The 22,587-nt window shown below is 38.3% G+C and overlaps 1 protein-coding gene across 1 annotated transcript; it reads left to right on the top strand.

Annotated features, from left to right (window-relative positions):
- The first annotated feature begins 629 nt into the window (after positions 1 to 629).
- Positions 630 to 15,159, top strand: CBLC (Cbl proto-oncogene C). Its single transcript, XM_072425844.1, has 10 exons — positions 630 to 1,193; positions 4,728 to 4,874; positions 5,703 to 5,859; positions 6,604 to 6,725; positions 9,356 to 9,493; positions 10,708 to 10,795; positions 11,661 to 11,792; positions 12,488 to 12,574; positions 12,935 to 12,985; positions 13,152 to 15,159. The coding sequence occupies exons 1-10, from the start codon at positions 907 to 909 to the stop codon at positions 13,404 to 13,406; spliced, it is 1,464 nt and encodes a 487-aa protein (XP_072281945.1). The 5' UTR covers positions 630 to 906; the 3' UTR covers positions 13,407 to 15,159.
- The last annotated feature ends 7,428 nt before the right edge of the window (positions 15,160 to 22,587 follow it).

Below are 22,587 nucleotides of genomic sequence, written 5' to 3'. Positions count from 1 at the left end.
GGGTTTTCTATTCTTTGAAACATTGTGTCTCAGCTGACCTGGGGCTATTGTTCTGTACTGTATTATTGATGTCCCCTATTTTTATTAGAGAAACCTGAAGTTTTAGGCTGAAAGCTTTTGAATCCTGGTTAGAAAATTTGAACCCTTTCCGTAATATTCCTACTTCTACTTCTGAAACAGTTCTGGGTGAGTTGGATTCCTGTCCCCTGGCTGCCACTGCGATTTCTCCCATAAGCCACTAAGTCACCGCCATGTTTTGTAGTAACATAGGAGCTTCCAGAAGGAAACACGGCACACAGCGGGAGATGCTGGTTTAACAAAACCTGGAAGTGTCCAATGCTTAAGACATTGTACTTTCCATCTGCCCAAGGAGTAAGTATTCACAATTTTATTGCGGTGAACTTTCTCCATTGGGAACAAATATTTCATTAACGCATTGTATGTTATTTTATCCTCCGTCTGGTCAGTATGCGGTTTCAGCTCAGTTCAGAGTTTAGATTCTTCCTGTATTTATCATGCCTGACACAGTATCAGAGTACTTATGAAACGCCAAAAGACATCAGCATACCTGTATTTCAGGTAAAGCTCACGTGTGGTGGGTGTGTCTCTCTATCACAAACAGGAAGAGATAACACTGTCAGTCTCTACTGCTACTGTCAGCTAACAGGGGGACTCATACTGTCCCACATTACACCCTTTTAACTTCATCTCAGACTATTTGCTTTCTGTTTATTCACTCGTTACAATCTCTGCATCTACCCTGAGAACTTGTCTGACCACAGTTCATTTTCTGATTTCAGTTTCCTTGAATTCATTCTTATTTCCTTGTTTGCTGCTATAGACTCACCAACCTTAACACACTGCGATCAACTCTCTTTTAAGTTGCTGTCTTCTGATTTTATACCCATGCATGGGATTCATGGTGGGCGCAGTGCCCACCTGGACAAGAAAACCGTGGAGAAGGTCATACAGCAGTTGGATAGTTTGACACGGTATAATGGATCGCCTCTATTGCAAAGGGGTCACCCTTACCTTCCAGATATCACTCGGGACACCAAGGAGCACCTGTGCCAGATATTAAGCAAGAACTCTGACCTTGGACAAAATCAGTACCTGCAGGTGACAGTTTACAGTCTACTCTACAAGACTGAACAGTGCATACAGGTGCTGAGCAGACAGGATGCTGTGGCCAGGTAAGTGCAATATACCTGTATTATGTCTCCTTCACGGTATGCAACAGGACATCTACATGTCGTCATAGGATATCTTTAGCTAAGCATACACAATATAATCTGACTTTACAATCTTTGTACAAACTTCTTTAGAATAACCAACATTTTGTAATAGAAGGACCTTTATAATTACAGTACATCTAATCGTTGTTTATCAATCATTTATGTAGACCCTTGCCCTTCATGTTGTTAGTAGAAAAAAAATGTAATTAATGCTTAACTCTGGGCATGCAGATACATTGTGAATTTTTTAGCACCAGTCCACTCCCCTAATACACATTAAAAACTGTTAGCTGCTGCCAGGTGCCTTTCTTCAATACTGTGCAGTTGAACCCTGTAATTGTTGTACCAACCAGAGAGGCCAGATGACCGCTGAAGAGAAGAACTTGTGGGACAGTGGGGTAAAATAAAAACTGCACAACATAACCCCCCCCCCCCCACGCTCCCCAGAACAAAAAGCAGATTTTAAAGTGCATTGGGCAGAGAGTAAAGAATGGTATCATTCACCATTCACATTCTGTCAAGTGAAATCAACAAGTATTTAGAGGAAATCTCTCTTAGACAGTTGCCAACCCAACAAAAGGTTTCCTCTATATTCCTGATAATGCTCAATTTTCCCTAGTAGGGCAAAAACAACATTGGAACATTGGAACAACATTGAGAGCTCATTTTGGATGAAAACTTTTAGATATAGGGGGTAAAAAAGATACATTTATGTTCTGAATTCTGTGCCAGGATCCTTAGTGCCAACGCTGCACTATTGCACCCTGTATGTAAATTCGGTTGTGGAATCAGTTTCCACATAACCCAATGCTTCCTACAATTACTGGCATACAAACTAAAGCATTGGAAACTTGTAATTACAGTTTACCTTTGGGTAGAACACAAGTAAAGTACACATATATGGACTGTCTTTTCTGCTGAAGGATTTCTATGTACAGACACTTTTGTGGCTTATACACTTCTGCCAGACATTACAGGCAAGGGTGAAACCACATTCTCTGTTAGATGTAAGGAATACAGCAGTGTCATCCTCTTGCCTGCAGTGTGATGATCAGATAATAAAGGAATGTCAATACTTTGAAAACTCATCTAGTCTGTTCACATTGCTCTTTCTTTAGACTAGTTTAGTTCCATCAGGTGCATGTGCAGGGCAGGATTATCTCCAAGTAATGTTCTACTGATCATTGTCCTAACCCAGGGGTGTCAAACTCTGGCCGGGGGACCAAATATGGCCCCCAATGTACTTTTTTTGGCCCCCAAAGGAATCTAAAATATGAGCTGAAGCTGGCCCGCCGCTGCATTGAAATAGCACCGCTACTACAATTCCCGGCACCACTCGCATCTTTAGACCAGCCGGCTCTCTGTCTATGCGTGGCCCAGCATTGGACTGTTTTATAGACGCAAGTAATGCCAGGAATTTTAGTAGCGGCGCTATTTCAATGAAGAGGGAGATTCAGCGGTGGGCCACTCATAAGATTTAGCTCCGCATTGACCACATTTCCAGCACTCCCCCTCAGCTGTACTTTTTCTTGCTACTCCAAGGCATGGACTTGAATGGTTGGATTTTCATAGAACAATATTGGTATTATTATTGTTAGCCTGTGAAAAAAGGTTACCATTGAAATTTAACTCTAAATAGAAAAAGAGGCATAAGATTTTTTCTTAAAAAAAATTTAAAATAAAAATGTTATGCCTCTTTCTCTATTAAAAGATTGTTCCAGATTGAATGTGAAACAAAAACTCTTTGTTTCCATATGAAAAGAGTTTAAATCTAATGTGTAGGAAAAATTTTCTCAATTTTGTCAATAAATTTCAAGGTTGGCCCGCGACTTTGTCTATGTTCTTAATTTTGACACCCCCTGAAATTTGAGTTTGACACCCCTGTCTTAACCTATCAAGAAATTGCTGAGCATGTGCAGTGCAGCATACTGGCATCCTTGCAGTTATCTGACATACCCCTGCTTAGTAAGAATAATAGAAATAGCCAGTGGTGACAAGTAATATTTTATATGTCACAAGCAATACAGCTTAGATGTCTAATTTGGTAAAAGAACAAGGAAATAAGGAAAATGAAATATTTTGCAGGAAAAACGCTTTAGAGGGCAATCACAATTGAACAGGAACTCACTGAACAGCTGCTTGTTAGAGCTAGTCTATACAGCCACCATCCCTCTCATTACCCCGCTCCATTCTGATCTATTGGGGTAAATCACAGGCCCCAGAGCTGGTCAGATGGTCAGCAAAGATAAGGCAGAGGAAATCAATCAGGTCTTTTAGGATCTTAGCAGGTTTCCTGATTGTGAGATATCCCATCATTTGTTTTTTTTTATTTTGTTGATGTTGGAAGGCTGCTTTAGGTATGATTCTCCGAAGTCAGGATGTGGCTGGACACATGGCTGAAACCCTTGTGTTTTAATGCAAAGCAACAAGGACACACAGACATACAGCTTATAGCCTCATTGGCATTGGGCCATTAATCACAATATGATATATGCCAATGGTTGTTGCACCAGTGTCTGTATATACAGCATGCTAACAGTTTCTGTGTTAGATTCATTCTATAACCCTACTCTTACAATTTAGTAATTAAATGGGGATCCTATATTCTGGACTTATACCTATTAAAAATCAATACTGAAAGGTATATTTATAAAGTAATAAATCCGAAAATCTCCAAGCATTCACTGCAGGTGTGTTTTCTCCCTTCTTAACACATTCCAGCGTCTGCTTTTGAGGCTACTCCTTGGCTCCAAAAAGGTTACCAGGTAGTAAAGCTACGTTCTGGGAAAAATTGAATGCAGCTCCCCCTGGTACTGCATAGGGTAAATTTTCATTTTTGCCTAGGGTACCCTTTACTCTAACGGCGCACGGCGCTCTTTTTCCTTTTATGCCCCCAGTTATGGCAGTTGTGGAATATTAATTGCTTTAACACCTTGGACCAACCGAAATGAAACAAATTACGGGAGAAATGTTTTTACAAATCGAAAAAAAATAAATATAACCACCACTAATAACTTTGTTCCACTTGAGTTTCAAAGAATTTATGCAGCCGGTGATCATGAAAGGATAAAGAGAACAGCTTCTTCATCAAAGTTTAATTGATTAGTCCAAGTTTCAAATATATTAGAAGTTTTATATTAGAAGTTCTGTATTCACTAAAAACATCTAATTTATTAAATGTCAATAATGTATGTCTAGCATTAAGGAAAAGGTTTCATGGGACTAGGAGCATCACCTATATGAACTTCAAGGGTTTTAGCAAACAATATTGATTTATTCAGCTTGTTCTGTTCTGGAGTATCGGTGCAAACATTTTATTGAAACTGATTTCTGTGTGGGATTGTGTGCCATCATGACCATATTTTCTGTCAATGCCTGCAGTCTATACAAAGAAACGGGCCCCATAGCATCTGTTTGGGTATACATACACCTCTGTTGCTACAACAATCTATTCATTTATTTGTTCAATCATTCATCATTTTCATATTTCAGGCGAACACTGACTAAGCTTTCACTGATCTTCAGTCACATCCTTTGTGAGCTTCGTGCCTTGTTCCCAGGTGGACGGTATCAAGGGAATATATATCGTGTTACAAAACTTGAAGCATCCAACTTCTGGTCACTAGCATTTGGGTCTAGGTAATTATGTTAGAATGTTGTTTAATGACTGCCATAGTCTAATATTTTCTTTATTCTTTGGAATGGTTTTACACTTCAATGCTTATGGAAATGGACATTGCACTAACAACATTTCTTTGTGTGCTGGCATTTGCATAGTGGTTTTAAAGGATACCCCTCAGCTGACTTTAAAGTTAAAGTAGCACTCAAAGAGTATGTAAGCTTCCATTATTAAACTCTAATGCTAAAATGCTAATTGTCTGGATGTAAAGCTGATACACGTCTGAAACAAGAATACAGATAACTGTGTATAGCTCTAATTTCTAGAACCAAGACAGCAATGGCAAATTACACAATCTGTCAGTGAAAGCTACACTTTATTTGGATCATGTAGTACCATGCAAGACAAGACATGTGCATTCTTCTCAATAATAGACACAGTGGGACAGATAAGATGGAGCAACAAATCCTACATAAGATAATACATTTTCATTTATCGATGCAATTTGTCCACATTGGTAAAATCAGGGAAATGTGCTAGATGTTATTAACCCTTAAGGATGTCAGTCTGGTGGAGGGATGTATATGTCCATTGAATGGAGATGCCTGTCACCCAACCTGGTGATGTTGTCAAAGCAAGTAAAGGAGGTGATAACTTTTAGTTTAGTTAGTCATTTAGAAGCTTAGCTTTTATTAGAATAAGTGTCAATTTATGAGAGATCCCATTCTTTTCATCTCTACACTTCCCTTTTGTTGCAGACTTGTAAATTGATAGCGGAGGCGCCTATATATGTGGTGCAACAAGTTTGATCTGTCTCTTATCAGCATGTCTTATTTTGTATTCTAAAGGTGTCTGGTGAAATGGGAAGAGTTTCGGAATGGACTTCATCCTGTGCATAACATAGAGGCTGGACCTCTGGAATCTGCACTGCGCAGTACAATGGATTTAACTTGCAATGATCACATTTCAGTGTTTGAGTTTGACATCTTCACACGTCTTTTCCAGGTGACCAATATATTTATAGTACAAACCATGTGATTTATATAACTGATTATATATAATTTTTATTCTCGTATATCTCCTCTATAAAAATATAGTTTTACTTTCATTTATATCAATATAAACAGCATGTTCTAACATCAGAGGTCTTACATACAGCTGAAATAAATTTATGCTACCATTATAATCAGCCATCATTTTCCACTGTTCTAGTGCCTGGAAGTTGGTGATGCCTTTGAGGTGGACATAATTTATCATACCAAAAGCGTTTCATTTACCTGCAAAGTTAACTCGATAGGCTTATACAAGATCTAGTGTCAATCATTATTTGTTTCTGTTCGGCCATCACTGTTTGCCCTTTTCAATCCAGTATCGTTTGGTCTGTATCTGTAGCTTTTCCTCTGGTCTGTGCCCATCAATGGTAATCTGCTCATATTTAATTTATACATATGCTGTAGAACAGAACAGTTCCCATTTAAGACAAAAAGGAAACATAGATTTCAGGGGTACCGATTTTTTTAAGGTTGGCAGGAGTCAACAGACATATGCCAAAACATTATAATTATTTTTATTATGCATTTTCAAAAATCATTGAAGAAGGTATATTACGTCAACAAAATAAGTAGCCAATTAATATCAGCCATATATTGTTAATATTTTTTAACCATGATGTCCTAGGAAATGGCAACTAAATTTGATTGCAAGATTTGTACTGTTTCCTAAGAATGTCTTTTATCTTCAATCCAACAGCCCTGGGACACCCTGTTGCAGAACTGGATGCTGCTTGCTGTCACCCACCCTGGATACATGGCTTTTCTTACCTATGATGAAGTTAAAGAGCTTTTACAGGGCCACATACACAAGCCTGGCAGGTAAGGCACCCTCTGCTTTTTACTGGAAGCATTCTTATTATTAAAAGGTTTGGAGTAAATTATATTGCTTGTAGGCCATATAGTACAACAAGCCATAACAGGTCAGCAAAGGTGCTGCTTTATTGTTTATTTGGGGCAGTCTGTACTGTTACTGATGCTGAGAGATTTGCTTTTTTAAACAAATTTTAATATGAAGCTATTTATGTTTTTTTGGAAAGGCAAATTGAACCTTTCTGTGCATACGAATAACATACAACGTTCAGTAAACCAACCACAATTATGTAGTAGGTGGAAGGGTTTGGTATCACGTACAAAGATTTTTTGGTAGTTGAATGACAACTTAGAAGCCTGCTTAGGTATAATAGGCATTATAGCCCACATTTTAAAAACACACCTTAGTTGCTTGCCTTTTCCTTAAAAAACTTAACGATGAGGCAAAGATTATTGATTAACCTAGTAAGGTATCTCTGAAAATAGCTATTTGTAAAATATTACTTATATAGGTGCCACAATCTAGGTTTAATCACCTGTAACCTGCACAGCATGGCTTGGAGAGAATAAGGAGGATATTCACTGTGAGCCAATAGGGTGAGATTGCAGGACTGTCAGACTTTCACTTTTAGCTTGGTAAGAGGAGTAGAAAGCAGAATAAGTGCAATACCAATCACAGGAGCTGATAATATGGAAAAACTTTATAGTGATGTCTGACTTCCTGCTTTTTTGGAGTGCAGGTTCGGGTGTTATGTCAGTTTTGGAGGTAACATCCTCCTTGTTTAGACCTTTTGCGTTACAAAGGACAATGTTATTTGTAACATGTACCAAAAAACGAATTGTGGTTTCAATAAAAGGAAATTGCTGGGTGCTGCAACTGTATTTTTTTGGTATGTACTTTATGTCCAAGATTTGTTGTCTATTGGCTCCATTTATAAAACAGGTCTATGTCTTTCAATGGCAGCACTGGATTCCCACCATGGAATGTTTGAGGGAATGTCAGGGTCCCTGCTTTATAAATATGGAGTTGTGGACAACTTCACATTCTACCTACATCAGCTTGTTGAACAGAATCCAAAACCATGGCCACTAGTATAGAGTTGACCCAACCATCCTTTGCAACTTTACCAGCATCCACTATTCTGGCAAAGCTTTCCTCGAGAATATAGAATGTGTCTGTGGGAATTTGTGCTCAATTAGCCAACAGAACCTTTGTGGGGTCAGGTAATGACGTTGGATGAGACGGTCTGATTCAGATGTAGTAGTAGTGTAGTATAGAAGCACTTTCAAGTTCTTCTGGCTTTAAAATACACAAATACATGAACCCTTTGCTCTTTATTATTTTTAGATAAGCCATAATGAGTTATAGAGGCAATAAACCCACTCACATTATGCAGTAAATATTCCTAATTTTGTATTTGTAATTTACTTATCAAAATTTTAAATTATGTAAAATGTAGTAAAATATGGAAATGCCCTTTAAACATTCAGCAATAAAACTGCAAAGGTTTGTTTACAATTTATGTAGTGAATTCGCTTTCCCCATCATGTGACCCACATGTTAAGTCACTTTCAAACATATGAGACAGGAATTTTTCTTCATATCAGTATTTTTCTTTATTAGTATTTCCTTGACATGCCCAATATGAGCAATAAAACTCTCTCCAGGATGGAAATTCCCACTGTTCATGGACTTTAAACATGATTTATGATACATCTTTTTTTATTCCATGTCCCAAATTAATCTAAGTATATTTCTGGAAGTGACAATAATTACAAAAACACATTGATTACAGCTAATAGTAACAGTAAGATACAAATGTGGCTGGGCAATATTGCTTGTAAACATGATTTCAGGAATTAGTGATTAGTGTGAAATCATCAAACATCATGTGTACCGTGTGTATTCAGTGCAAAGCCTTTTTTCTCCTTTACCATCAATAAAGCCTCTTTCAGACTAGCTGTGAACCATAGCAGTTTGCTGCTCCCTGTACTGTGCTCCCATATGCTCCCTTTTAGCTAATGGGAGCAGTTGAAAACCATTCTGTGCATGCATTTTCACACTTTTGGGTTGCAGCAGAGTTCCTGGAAGCAACAAACACAAGGGCAACACATGAAAAGGTGGTGACCCGCGGTGCAATTTGCTGCTTTTGCTGCTATGTGCTCTGGAGTAGCTAACAATATCATTTTAGAGTACAATATGAAAGTGTCCTAAATAGAAAAGTGGAGACATCAGCAAATCCCAAACCAAATATCCTGAAAATAGATTTCACGCTGCAAATATACTGCTTTGAGGAAGTAGGAACGGGAGTTCATAAGTGCCCTTATATACCAGGAAGTGCACAGCCATTTGATGAAGAATTCAATATGTACTAGTTACTTAAATACCCTTCCTAGAAATTCTTTTCCTGGTCATGTAAGGCTGTTTGCATAATTTTATATGCCTAAGCAATTCATTATGTGATCTCTTTTGAGGGGAATTTTAGTTCTTATTGGCTAATCCTTTTTTCCTTTTTTTTAAAGTCTACTTTCTATAGAACCCTATATTGTAGCACAGTACATAATACTGACATACAGTTCAGGTGGAATAAAATGTCCTTCTGATAACAATATAATACTTTGCCTCTGATTTCTTGCAGTTATATCTTCCGGTTAAGCTGCACACATCTTGGACAATGGGCAATTGGTTATGTGACCTCTAGCGGCAGCATCCTGCAGACCATTCCTCATAACAAATCATTATACGAAGCTCTTAATGAAGGAGAGAAAGAGGGCCTGTGAGTATGAGATGCAGTCAGGGATTATGGATATATGTGGGGGACAGCATTAGTTTACTCAAAGAAAAAAGTGGAAACACTGCTTATAGCCTGTGAGGGTAGAGGCTGATCAGAGGCAATACAATTCAGCTGATTAGAGGCTGTAGAGATTAAATTTGGTCAAAGAATGTAAAGTGTTCAGAGGCTACAGGAATAAGGGCTGTTCATAGGCTGTGGGAGTGATAAATGCTTAGGATCTATGGGAAAAGTTTAATCAGTGACTTGGAGGATGAAGACTAGTCAGCAGGCAGGTCTAAGGCTACGTACACACGTGCAATAGTTCTCATCCGATATTCGGCTCAGGGCTGATATCAGACGAGAATCTTGCTTGTGTACAGCGATCGCCGTCCCTCGTTTCAACGACCATCCTGGCAGATCCACGGATGATGGACGACGAACGATCTTAATGGAAGTGAAAGGGGAGAGTGCACAGTGGGGTGCCGCTCTGTCATTCTCCCCCTCCCCTCTCCATAGAGCAGAAGGGTGCTGTATGTACAACACTCGTTCATGCATCGTGCAGTCATTAATCATTTGAAAGGATCGTGAAAGATTCTTTCCAACAACAATTTTTGCACGTGTGTTTATAAACCTAGGCTGTGAAAGCTAATCAGGGGTTGTGAGGGTGATGACTGCTCAGAAGTTGATCAAAACTTTGTGAGAAAGGGATGATAAGGAGGTGGTGAAGGTTGGTGCCTGACTTGAAGGCAAGAGTGAATCAGACATCTGCAAGGGTGATAGCTGGTCAGGAGGGAGGCAGTGAGGGTGATAGATGGTCTGTGAGTTCTGAGAGTATAGGGATAGACATGGAGCTGGGGGTTTGATGGTTGGTCAGGGAACTAAAAGTGAGAAGATTGTACATAACAAGTTGTGAAAAACAGGACCATGTTTTCATTAAAAGAGTGGATGAGTCATTCAAATGGTATTAAATGGACAAGTGTCATTTCTGCTGGCTAACTTGAGTTAAAATCTCAGTTTTATTTTTAAAATCATCTAGGAAGTAACAAGCTTCTACTTTCCACTGTCCATATTTACATTCAACTGTGGTTATTCATCTAAAGGAATTTGAGTGGTTGCTATATACAACACAAACATCTTTTTATATATGATACTTAAATAATGTTCCTTGACTATACATAACTATGCATTTTGTGCTTGTCTTGTGCTATGTCGAGCAGATATCTCTATCCCAATGGTTTGAGCAGTATGCATAATTTATCATCTGTCTCCAAATTAAATCCAAACACAGTGATTCAAGTGACTCAGGTAGGTCAAGTGAAAATATTTTTCTAGTATATGATGTAAGCATAACATTTGAAGTTGTTGAGCCAGTAAAGCTAAAACACAACTTGCTAAAAGAATGTAATTTTAATTAGTAGAAGCTATGCATAATAATGTTCAGGTAATTATCAGAATAATTTGATCCTTTTGCAGAAAAGAATTTTAGAAGTTTACCACACTATTATTTAATGTATGATAAGATATTTGCCAAGGGTGCTGCAAGTGCAGAGATATGTCAGGGGTGCAACTGGTAATATTACAACACTGAGACTGGCCATGTGCCTGTAGTAGGCACCCCACCTATTTAGCAATTAGTTGGAGCATTATAAAGACTTATCAAAAAATCTCCAAAGGAAGGAAAGAATATTCATTACTATTCACATTTGCTATTTCAGTACGTAGTTAAGCTGGAATTTTGTTTCCCAAAAAAGACAGTTTTGTAGACACTGTAAGTTATACCCTAGCGAAACTTCTGTACATACCTACCAACTGCTTCAGAAGAAGGTTGTGGCATTACCATCTTTGCATTATATTTCTGCCTTATATTATTTAAATATACTTCTTTTGGTTTCTTCTCTATTGTATTTCTTTTTTTAAACTTTATTCTCCAACTGAAACTCTGTACAAAGCTGTAACAAGGAGAGCTGTATAGAGAAGGTGGGGTAAAAATCACTACTCCATGGCATGTAACTGTCTGCCTTATGCTTCAACTATATAAATGTGTTTTCAATATTAAATATTTACTTGCCTAAATAATAAAACAATAAAAAATACACTGCACATTCCCTTTAACCTCATGTGTAATAATTTGTCTTCTGTAATTCACAAGCTTTCTGTGCTGTCTATACAGGAACAATGGGAATTGTATTCAGACATGGATTCCACCTTTGAAATGTGCAAAATCTGTACGGACAATGAAAAAAATGTGCGGATAGAGCCTTGTGGCCACTTACTGTGTGACAAGTGTCTAACATCCTGGCAGGTAATACAGTCTCAGTCTGCGGAGTGAGCTGAAAGATAACAATTCAAGGAAACACATACCTTTGGGTTGATGAACTAAAGAGGCAACTCAGGCACCACTTAATAAAATGTGGATTTAAGTAAAGATGGTCTCGTGGTATATTGTGACTGTGCGAGTACAAAGGACTGACTCAGTGTATATCCAGTGAATACATTTTATGTAGTTGACCTTGGTACCCTGGAGTCTGACCCTGTGGCCATCTTAAGACTGCTATCTCATCCCTATGATTTGTATTTAGATAACAATTAGCACAAAAATATGTTTTAAGCCTCTTTATTTTTCCAAAAGCTGTAATCTATTTGAATGTGAGTTTTTTCCTTCAGCTATATTTACATTCCTATAGATGTGCATGGAGAAGTTGTTCTGCAGTGAACAAAGCCAGTTCACGCTAACTCTAACCAACACGCAGATATTTAGTGTGATGTTCAACCTAGTACTAAGCAGAATTCACCTTTCTCCTTGGTCATACAAACCTAATATTAGATAGGTTGCCTGTTCTTTACCTGCTCAGATTACTAGGTGAAAGGGGACGCTCATACTAGAGCAGAGTACAAAGGGAAGAGATAGGGGACGTAAGGGCTCTTCACTATGCTCCTCTGAAACTTTTTTTCTAGTAGGGTTTTTTCATTCTCTATTTATAATTTTTTCCCCTCTAGAAAAACGAGAACACGTGCCCCTTCTGCAGACATCAAATCACAGGCAAAGAAAAAATTCACATTGCATCACCATTAAAGCAAGAAGAGGTAGGTGTGGGACTGGATATAGACAGAACTATTTTCATAGTTTGTAAATGGAATCTGGTATAATGGCAACATAAAATAAGGAAAAGCCCGTTTCTGCATTTGTTCTAGTACAAAATACAACCTTACACAAGCTAGAAGAGGCTCTTTTGACTAATCTCTCGCCTAAAATTCAAAGTAAATACATATTTTTTTTTCATGGGCCTTTTTTTTTCATATTGTCCATCCATTCCCATTGAACGAGTTCGGCTGGTTTTAAACCAGTGTCGGTCTGCTTTTAGAAAATTGCACATGAAAAACCTGTTTGGAAGTATTTGTACTGTAGACTATATGCTTTACCTTGATTGTCTCATTGCCTTTCAGCAAACAGAGACCTCAAGCCCACAGACCCTACCGGAGTCCCCACCCCATGAAGTGAGTAGTGATCACTGTGACTCGCGTCCGTTGTTCGGCTGTCTTTCTTTGTCTTGTCTCTGCAGTGCTGTGTCCTGTTGTCTGACCTCATAGAAGACTCTCCTTACTTATATGTGCACTGGTGACGCCATGTATGGCATTATAATGTGACATTGTCTTGTACCAGGAGTGTGCTGCCTCTGCTGCCTTGGCCAGCACATCTGAATCCTTCATTGACGAAGAAGAAGTGGACTGGATTAGAAATCGACCCCTTCCTCCACCTCCTAGGCCACCTGCCCTTCCACGTTTCCACCCTTCTACTTATATTTCTCCAACTCCATCAGCACCCCCTTTGCCCCCCTATCCCCCTCTACTTCAAACTACTTTATCCCAAAGAATGAAGCTACATGCCCAGGATATTATCAATGGAGGCCATAATTAACCCAACCATGAATGGTCTGAGTCTACAGAATGTGCTTTATATCAGAATAATTTGGTGACAACCAGGAGTGTTCCTTTTGAATTTCAAAACCCCAGAGAGACATTTCCAATATGAAACTAAAGTATGAGGCTTTAATTGTGAATTATTAATCCTTCACATGTTAATCCTGGGTTTAGAGAGGTTTTTAATTCAGCTAACTATAAGAAGGGATTATAATAGAAACTACAGGGCCCACACTGGTAAATAATTTATTAAGACAAATATAAAAACACACTTTTACTTTACTTGTGTATCAAATCATTAGTTTCATTATCAAGAGGCCTCCTAAATATTTACTCCATGCAATGGTTCCTCCTTTCCTGCAGAGCCAGTGGGTTTGAAAAGTAATTCAGGCTGTTTGATTACCAAGGTAAATTATGACCCTAAAAAAAAAACCAGAATGTTCCCATGTGCATGATCTGATGTCATCAGTGCTTCATCTCATTTACTTAGTTCAGTTAACAATCCCTTGCAAGGGGATAATTTACTTTGCTATGTGAACAGTCTGTATTCCTTTAATAAATCAATTCCAGCATATTAACTTAATGACGATAGTACAGATATTCAAAAGTTTAAACGACCAGCCCAAACACATGATCAACATAACTCCATGATTATGTGATTAGTTGTGTATTTAGACATAGAATAAGGATGGAGTAATGTATGGCATTGGTGTTATTTTTTACAAAACAAGCCAATTTAGATTTTTGGATAGAAGTGATAATAGTAGTGGTATATAGAGTGTGCAGGCGATGAATCAGTGGTATACAGTCTGCAGAGGGTAGAGAAGTTGTACATAGTCTGCAGGGGGCAAAGAAGTGGCACAGCATCTGTTGAACATGAAGCACAGAGTCGGCAGGGGGTAGAGCAGTGGCATAAAGTCTGCAGGGGGTAGAGCATTGCTACATTATCTGCAAAAGATGGAGCAGTGGCAGAGAATTTGCAGAGAGTAGGGCTGTGGCATAGTCTACAGAACGTTGAGCAGTGGTATAATGTATGTGGGGCAGTGGCTAATGTCTATGGGGATACAAACGTAAAAAGTATTATTATGATCCTTATGCTGTACAGTTTTATGGCACAGCAAGGGTATGTGAATTACCTTAAAAATATTTTGACAGATACAGGTTTCAATATATGTATTATGGCTACAGGTTTAGTTGTTTATTTTAAACCAGACACAAATTTAGACATTTAACTGTGAACATATGATGAAAAACATATACAAACATACATTTCTCAAAAATCCTAAAATCAAAAGCCTTAAAGAAATACATTTTGAGTCTGGGTGATCCAGCAAACCTGGAATATATTTCCTAAAAGTTATTTGCTGTTTGTTTGTTAGCAAATGTTTTCAACCCTGGACCAGATCTATTCCAGGTTTGCTGGATCACTCAGGTTTGATGATGAAAGTGTATCCTCTCCAGTCTTGGAGCGCTTTAATAAATCAGGCCCTTTGTTTTTAAAACTGTTGTAAACCCCCTTAAACTAATAGAACAGCTTGAAGCACCGTTTCCTGCTGCAAGTGCTAGGATATTACCTATGATCAATCGGGCCTAGCATGCTCAGATGGTTTTAGAGTGAGAGCATTTCGTATGGGTTTTCAAAATGGATCGCTCAACTAATGTCAAGGGCATCTGTTGATTGGCTGAGAGAACATGGTTCTAATTGTTTTTTGTACAGCTAATCGGATAATAAATATTGTTATGTCTAATCATTACTGTGTTCTGGGTTGTGTTTTTAAAAAAATAAATAAATAAAAGTGCTGTGACTCAAAACCATTAGCTAGCCAGAAACGTGATCATTTCTCCATTCATGACAAATCTGGTCAGGAATGGCAGTAATTATGTTCAAGAAACAGTATTCCATGGAGTCATCATAGGCTGTAATCAAGAATAAATCTACCCATGGTGTCATCTGGGACTATGATTATACTATTCTTAAAATAGACCACACCCAAATGCCACCTATTAATAAACCCAATCCCTCATTATTAGGAACAAGCTATTGATTTTGTTTATGTTGTTAGTTTTCTCAAAGTATTTTTATATATTTTTCCTAATGGTATTAACCTTATGGTGCCGCTGTCATTTGTTTCTGGTTGCTTTATATTACAGGTATAAATGTGATGGCACCCGCTACCAGAAATGGATACTTGGATAGACTTTAGACCACTATATTTTTATTGTTATAAGTCATTATGTGCTACTTTTTATCACTTTTGCCTTGCAAGTGTACCAGATACATTATCTGCATGCAGCATTATGACACCCCCACTTTTTTACTCATTTAAAATACTGTTTCCAAATTGGTTTCTGGCAAGATGAGCATTAGCGTGTATGTGCTTTGTGTATAAAAGAACCATTACCAGGGTAACTCGGACTTTCTGCCCCAAAATACCTAAAGCCCAACCATAAACCAATTTGTCCCCCCCACCACTTCCCCCCAACCAATCCCACACATCCAAAGAATACATGAAAATTGGACTTAAATTGGCTGGCAAGCAGCTGTTTATTAAACAATAAATAAATAGATAACCCTTCAACATAAATAACAATAACTAAATAACAATAAATAACCCCAATTTTAACCCCTTATATGAAAACATAAATTAACCTAACATTATTTACATATGTCAAGAAGCTCGAATCATCTCAAACTGCTTTGCTAAACATGACAATGAGTTTACGCTACTCAGATGGTATCCACAGCCCCCAGATTTCATTCCAATAGAAAACTTTTGGGATGTGATGGAATAGGAGACTTGCATTATGGGTCTGCAGCTGACAAATCTGCAACAACTGTGTAAAGCTATCATGTCGATATGGAAAAGCAGCACCTATTAAATGGCCGGTGAGTGTATGTTTTCTATAAAACACTACAAAGTGTTGATCTTATAAATAGATAATTACTATACAATTAATAAAAAAGATAAGTAATAAAAAATAAATTTTGTGAAAGCAAACTATTACACACACCAAAGGTTTCCAAAACAGGATATGACAAAGCTGTGAAGGAGCCAAATCTGATGCAGGATTTTTAACATTTGCAAACTGCAGTACATGTACCACCAGAGGGAGCTAAAGTAAAATAAATATCTAAATAGCCACAGTATATATATATTTTTTTTTTTTTTGTTTAACCCCCTAACCGCTAAGCCTGTAATTTCTCACACTAAATATTTTTGCTCTTTTGGTTAACCCCGTATTTTTTCGCCTACACTAAAATCCCCACTTACCTGGTCCCGCTGTGCTAATCCAGCGTCGGTTCCGTGTTCCAGCATCGGGTCCATGTTCCAGCGTCGTCCTCCAGCGTCGGGTGTCTTTCTTTTCTAAGCCAGCCGGCTTCCTCTCCCTCCTCTCCCTGTCCCTATCCCTGTGCCTGTCACTGTCACGCGTCGATCGCTGGACAAAAAAAAAAAAATACTCACCTTCTCCCTCCGCTCCTCCGGACACGTCTTGTGTCTTCTGTGTTCAGCCGGCGAGTGCAGAGACGATCACCGGGGTTTCCCGGTGACGTCGCTGCGTGCGTCGGCGCGGGAGGGAGGCGGGGCGGCAAATTCTTTTATATTCATGATATCTACTAGAACCCTATTCGGACATATTTCTGTAAGTTACAGGTCTACAATTTAAAAAAAAAAATTTCATGAAAACCTGTGACGCTTTTGGAACAGAAATCTAGAAATCAGTGTAACGCTCAGGTGGTTAATTAATATATTAAGAATATTTATTTCAAGTTATTTATATAGCTTTTATTAAATGGTTGCCATCTAAAATTATTTTCAATTGGAAGAACTAAAGGATTGAAAAGGACTAAAGAGAAATTGATATGGTGTAATACAAATTTAAATAAGGAAAGACAGTAGGTTTTTTGTTGGCAAGTATATTGTAACAAAATAAGGTACAAAAATAGTAATGAAATCAACAATAATAAAACAGAATATTGTCACCGGGAAAAAAAAATTAATTGCACTGCTTGACCTGGTCCCAATCCCCTTTTGAGGTTTTTAGGACCAAATTCCTAAACGGAGATATTCATAATAATACATTTATAAGGATTAGCCCCAAAAAAGAAAGCTTAGAGTTCTATTACTGAGGAGAATTTTCAGTCTCGGAAGTTTAGACTAGTTTCACCTTTTTGGCTTCCCCAGGGGATGACACACATGAACAGCCTCTTAAAGTTGTTGGGTTCATAGTAATAGGGGACAAAGACAAGAAGTTTTGGAAAGTATAATCGTGAAGTGAACAAATTTCTTGAGTGAAAGAAGAACGTTAGAAGTATATGCAGCGGGAGGCCGATAGAAGCCTTGTATGCAGGACTGTGTGTCAATGCCTGTGTACTTGCATGCATTTTTGCAGATGTTCATTTGAATGGCAAAGCACAAAAACATCTAGGAAAACTGACATGCAACATTTTTTTCTGGCACATCACAGAAGGGCAATACAGTTGAATTGCCTTGCTATAAAAATAAATGGCACCACAGCAACACACATAACTTCATATTATTTAAACATCTTGTCCTGCAGAAATGAATGAGTTTAGATAAAACTGATTTAAAACTTGCATTATTTGCAGATATCATGGGATAGCTAAACTAGATAACATGTATTTTATTTGATGCTTTGGTAATACTTTACGTATTTCCTATATATATATATACGGTATATATATATAGGTATATATAGTGGTTATCTGAGCATGTTATTTTCTGATACAGCTCATTTTGTACAGCCATTATGTAGAAGCTCTGTCTGCTGAGGCAGGATTTGTGGCTGTGATCAACGATCAATAAAACCTTGGCTGAAAATGTTAAGGTAAGTTTGTACCTAAAAAAGAAACATTGACTAATAGGAATGCACTAAATATGTTCCCATCAGTCCCAAAGGAGTAGTACAGTATATTGTCCTTACCACAATCATACTACGCAAACCTCAGGGCCAATGACATTTCCAGGATGTTTTTTGATTATGGAAGCAAAGCCATGTGAAACCCCTAGGCCACCTAACTTGTGCTCTAGGGGAGAAAACTGGAGGGCTACCATGGCAATAGTGGGGGGTCATTGGTAGGAACTATGATGGTTGCGGGCAGCCCTGTGATGAGCGCTTTTATGAGTTATAATTATTACAGCTGTGATAGAACTAAAAATGCCATGCTTGCCAGGAATATGATACCTTAGGCAAAGGCCTAGGTGGCCTTGTTACAAATCTGGCCTTGGGTAGTAGTCTTTTTGGAAACCAGTTTCTGAATTCTGATTTTATACAACTATTTTTCAACAGCTAATCCTATATACTAAACTAAGGATGTAATTATGCACGGACTCAACCTGCGCACGCACACCACAACCGCCACCCAAAGCGTGCACGCCACCGCTGCTGAAACACTTGTCATTGTGACATGTACACATGCCAAAACAAAACAGGTGACAGTTTCAGTCAATGTGCTCTACTCCACTCCACAGTGCCATTGTCCTTACAAATATATGTATTTCATAAATGAAAACTTTCCCAGGATACTCCAACCTCCATGATTGGTGGGGGTTTATTAGTCATATATAATACAGCGTTTGAACATGGAGTTCTCATCTGTGGCACAAAATGGACAAAGTAGTCTGGATTTAACCTTGTGAAGTTAGAAATGATTTGGTCATATTTTAGTTCCCCAAAAAAGTGGGTTGAAACTGGATTACCTTATCTTGTTGTATCTACCGGTGATTTTTACCAGGACTCCCAACTGTCCTTTTTTTGCAGGGACCGTACCAGTTTCAGGGAGTGGTCACACTGACCTGACACACTGGGCCTGAATTATTAAAGCTCTCCAAGGCTGGACAGTATACACTTTCATCAGTGAAGGTGGGTGATCCAGCAAACCTCGAATGGATCTGGTGCAGGATCCAAAACATCTGCGAGCAAATAGCAAATTACTTTGTTAAAAAATCTATTCCAGGTTTGCTGGATCACACAGCTTCACTGATGAAAGTGAGGCCTTGGAGAGTTATAATAAATCAGGCCCAATGTGTAAAAGCCCCAGAAGCATAGATAATGTTAACTCCGACATCTGCCACTAGATGGCGCCAATACCACATAGAGCAGACCTTTCTTAAAGGGTCTGGGGGAACCTGTGCTGTTTTTTTCCTCCTTAAAAAAGGCATTTTTTAATTTAAAAGGCATTTGGTGCATGTTTAATTTTATGGATGTGTGCAATAAAAGTAAAGGAATATAATAAATTAGTCTACTAGAGAATCTTTCTTTAGGATCTCATTCCAAAAAAGAAAATTTTGTTGACCAATATTGAATTGCGAGTTACAAATTATCAGATGGCCTTGGTTTGGCAAATTTATTGTGATTGAATCACTAATAGAATTTAATTGCTGGTTTACATTAAAGGTGCAGAGTTTTTTTTTTATTATTATATACTGTTAGTGTTATTGTAGTACCTTAAATAGACCCCAACTGTGTTTCCACTTTAATCAATGGTGTCTATCATGCTTTAGCCACATCCTGTGCATTACCTGCCCATTTACCACATTCACAGTTTAATGTCGCTTTTTGGCTTTTTCAAATACTGTCACTAAATAAATACTAGATGCTTGCTGTGTCCATAGTATAATAGACAGTATTAAAGTGAAACTAAATGAAAAATAAATACGCTTCTGCAATAGAACATGCTTCTCCGCCTGTTTGTAGTTTTTTGTGAAATGTACATGGGCAGCTCAGTGTACAATGCCAGGTTTTAGGTCATTCCAGGTCTGGCCAAAAAAGATGACCAAAGTTTCTGAACCCAGAAGGTTGGAGGGTGAAGATGTTGAAGCTTGCAATGGAGCAAGGACAGGTGAGTTTATTGAACAATTTCAATTGGCAGGTGAATTTATTTTATTACCTAGGGGACATTGTCTGTCTATTCTGCAATAAAGCCTTCTGCTCGCTAATTTCATATTTTAATTTTAGTTCCCGCTTTAGAGTGGATTTATGGTAACAAAATGGTTAATTTAAGCGAGAAAGGTATATGTATCCAGGTCTAGATAAAACTTGACTACAAGTGCATGTTTAGTTTAATGGATGTTTACATTAGATAGGCGTCATCCCAGAGGAATGGATGGAGTGGTACGTTTCCTGTTACAGTATATTGATTAAATACTGCACTGCTTAAATAAGCTGCACAGAAGGACAAACTAGCTTGCGAAAGTCTTGTAATATTGATGTTACTGCACCACTAACTTAATAAACCTTTTTGTTTATATCTTTATCTTTGTACAGACTTTTACTTACATTTGCTTAGTTTTAGTTTGAAAGGAAGAACACATCGAATCATGATTTCCTTTGGTATTTAATATAGGGTGCTGGGAGCAAATCAGTGAGCAAACTGCTGAATCTTATAGCAACAGATCACTGGGCACAATTAATTTATTGTTTTGGGCACAGACCTACACAACTGTAGTGTATCTAAACCCATTTTTTTCTGTATTCTTGGCATCATCCTTTAATCCATAGTTTTCCTAGAATGGAGATCCTACCAGTAAAAGCACCTATTTTATAGTTTGACAACACAATGCTACTGCCCTGCAATTAGCAATGGGGTTGTCAGGCTGCCATGCACAGCCATTAAGTTGGCTTTTGGGCTGCCTATCAGGTCTTTGAGATTGGCGGAATAGATAGGGTAAGGTAAAAGAAGGACATTATGATGGTATCATTTTACATTAGGTTACATTATAGATCCTGTTGGTAAATATTATTAGAAACATGGAAAAGTGGCAACAGGAAAATTCCAAGTGATCCATAAAGTTTACCCCTCATTCAAGTCTTGCCAGCTTGATGAAGACTTTGCATTAAGAGGTGAGGGGACAAAAGCAACTTGTTCATTATAATCTTTCCTGATTTTTTTCCAGCAACAGAAATATATTCTGCATACACAGCCCTATTTGCAACCAGGCAATCTCCCCTCTGCTATAAAATATACTTACCGGTCTTTTTATTACCAGGACTGAATGAACTCCTACTTGAATACACAAGAGTCTCATCATTCCAGCCTGGCTAATTGAGGTACTAAAACAGGGGTCGGCAAAGTTTCATGGCCACTAGGCCATTTATGGGGTGGGCGGGAGCTCACTAGGCCAGACCCACCCTAATAGCTCCGCCTGCCACCTGGGAATGCCCCCTGAAGTGAAATCCCTATGCCCTATGAAATTCCGTATGCATTGCGGAAGAGAGGGATTTACCTTCAGGGAGCTTCCCCAACTTACTGCGGTGGCGGAAGTATCAACGCTGTCCGTGGTAAATGGGAAAATAACTGCAAGGGGGCAGCACCGGAGATCCCGTGGCTCTGGCTGCGGTGGTTCCTAACAGCCCCCAGCCAATATACCGGCAACCGGTTGTCGGCCGGCATTAGGCTGGCACAGCCAGGGGGCGTTAGGCTGGAATGAAGTACCGGCTAGGCCGTATCTGGCCTAAAGGCTGGAGTTTGCCGACCCCTGTACTAAAAGATCAGGAATTCCAGAATAGAAGTAGATGATGGCAGCGCCCACAATGGAACAGAGTGAAAGTTTATAAAATCATAATTCAGTAGATATGTTTATTATATTGCAGAAGGGATAATGCCTGCTCTTTTTCTTATAAAAAGGTCTGTCTGTTTGCATTTTTTTTTTCACTATAGTTTCAGTATATAAAGTGATCATGATAACTGGAAAACTTAGCATTACTTAGTGGGCAGTTTCTGTAAAAATGCTGTTGACATTAAAACCATTTACCAGGAATCAGTTTAATCAATGTCTCATCCCTACATACTACTAGGTATAGGACCATAAAATCAGGTACTAACATAATAGGAGAGTATATCAAAGAAAAAGTTTATTTCATTTTTAAGCACACATGTTGGACAGTACAAGAAGCTGTAATAGCATACTTTAAGGTTCTGCTTTACAGTTGGGTAATTCTATTTTAAATTCTCCTTTGTCTATTTCTTTCCTCCTACAGAATTAATGGTCCATTTGAAACATAAGCAAAATGTTGCTTTCTGTAAACAGAAATTTCTAAATGATGAATCTGCATGTGAGAACAAGTCTTGATGTGCCTTAACCTTGTTCAGCTCTTCACGGAGAGCTGCTAAGACTAAGAACTATACTTTACACACATATATCACATTAAACAAACTG

The sequence above is a fragment of the Pyxicephalus adspersus genome, chromosome 11, assembly GCF_032062135.1.
Source record: "Pyxicephalus adspersus chromosome 11, UCB_Pads_2.0, whole genome shotgun sequence".
NCBI classification, from domain to species: domain Eukaryota; kingdom Metazoa; phylum Chordata; class Amphibia; order Anura; family Pyxicephalidae; genus Pyxicephalus; species Pyxicephalus adspersus.
This window is presented reverse-complemented; position numbering and strand designations above follow the sequence as displayed.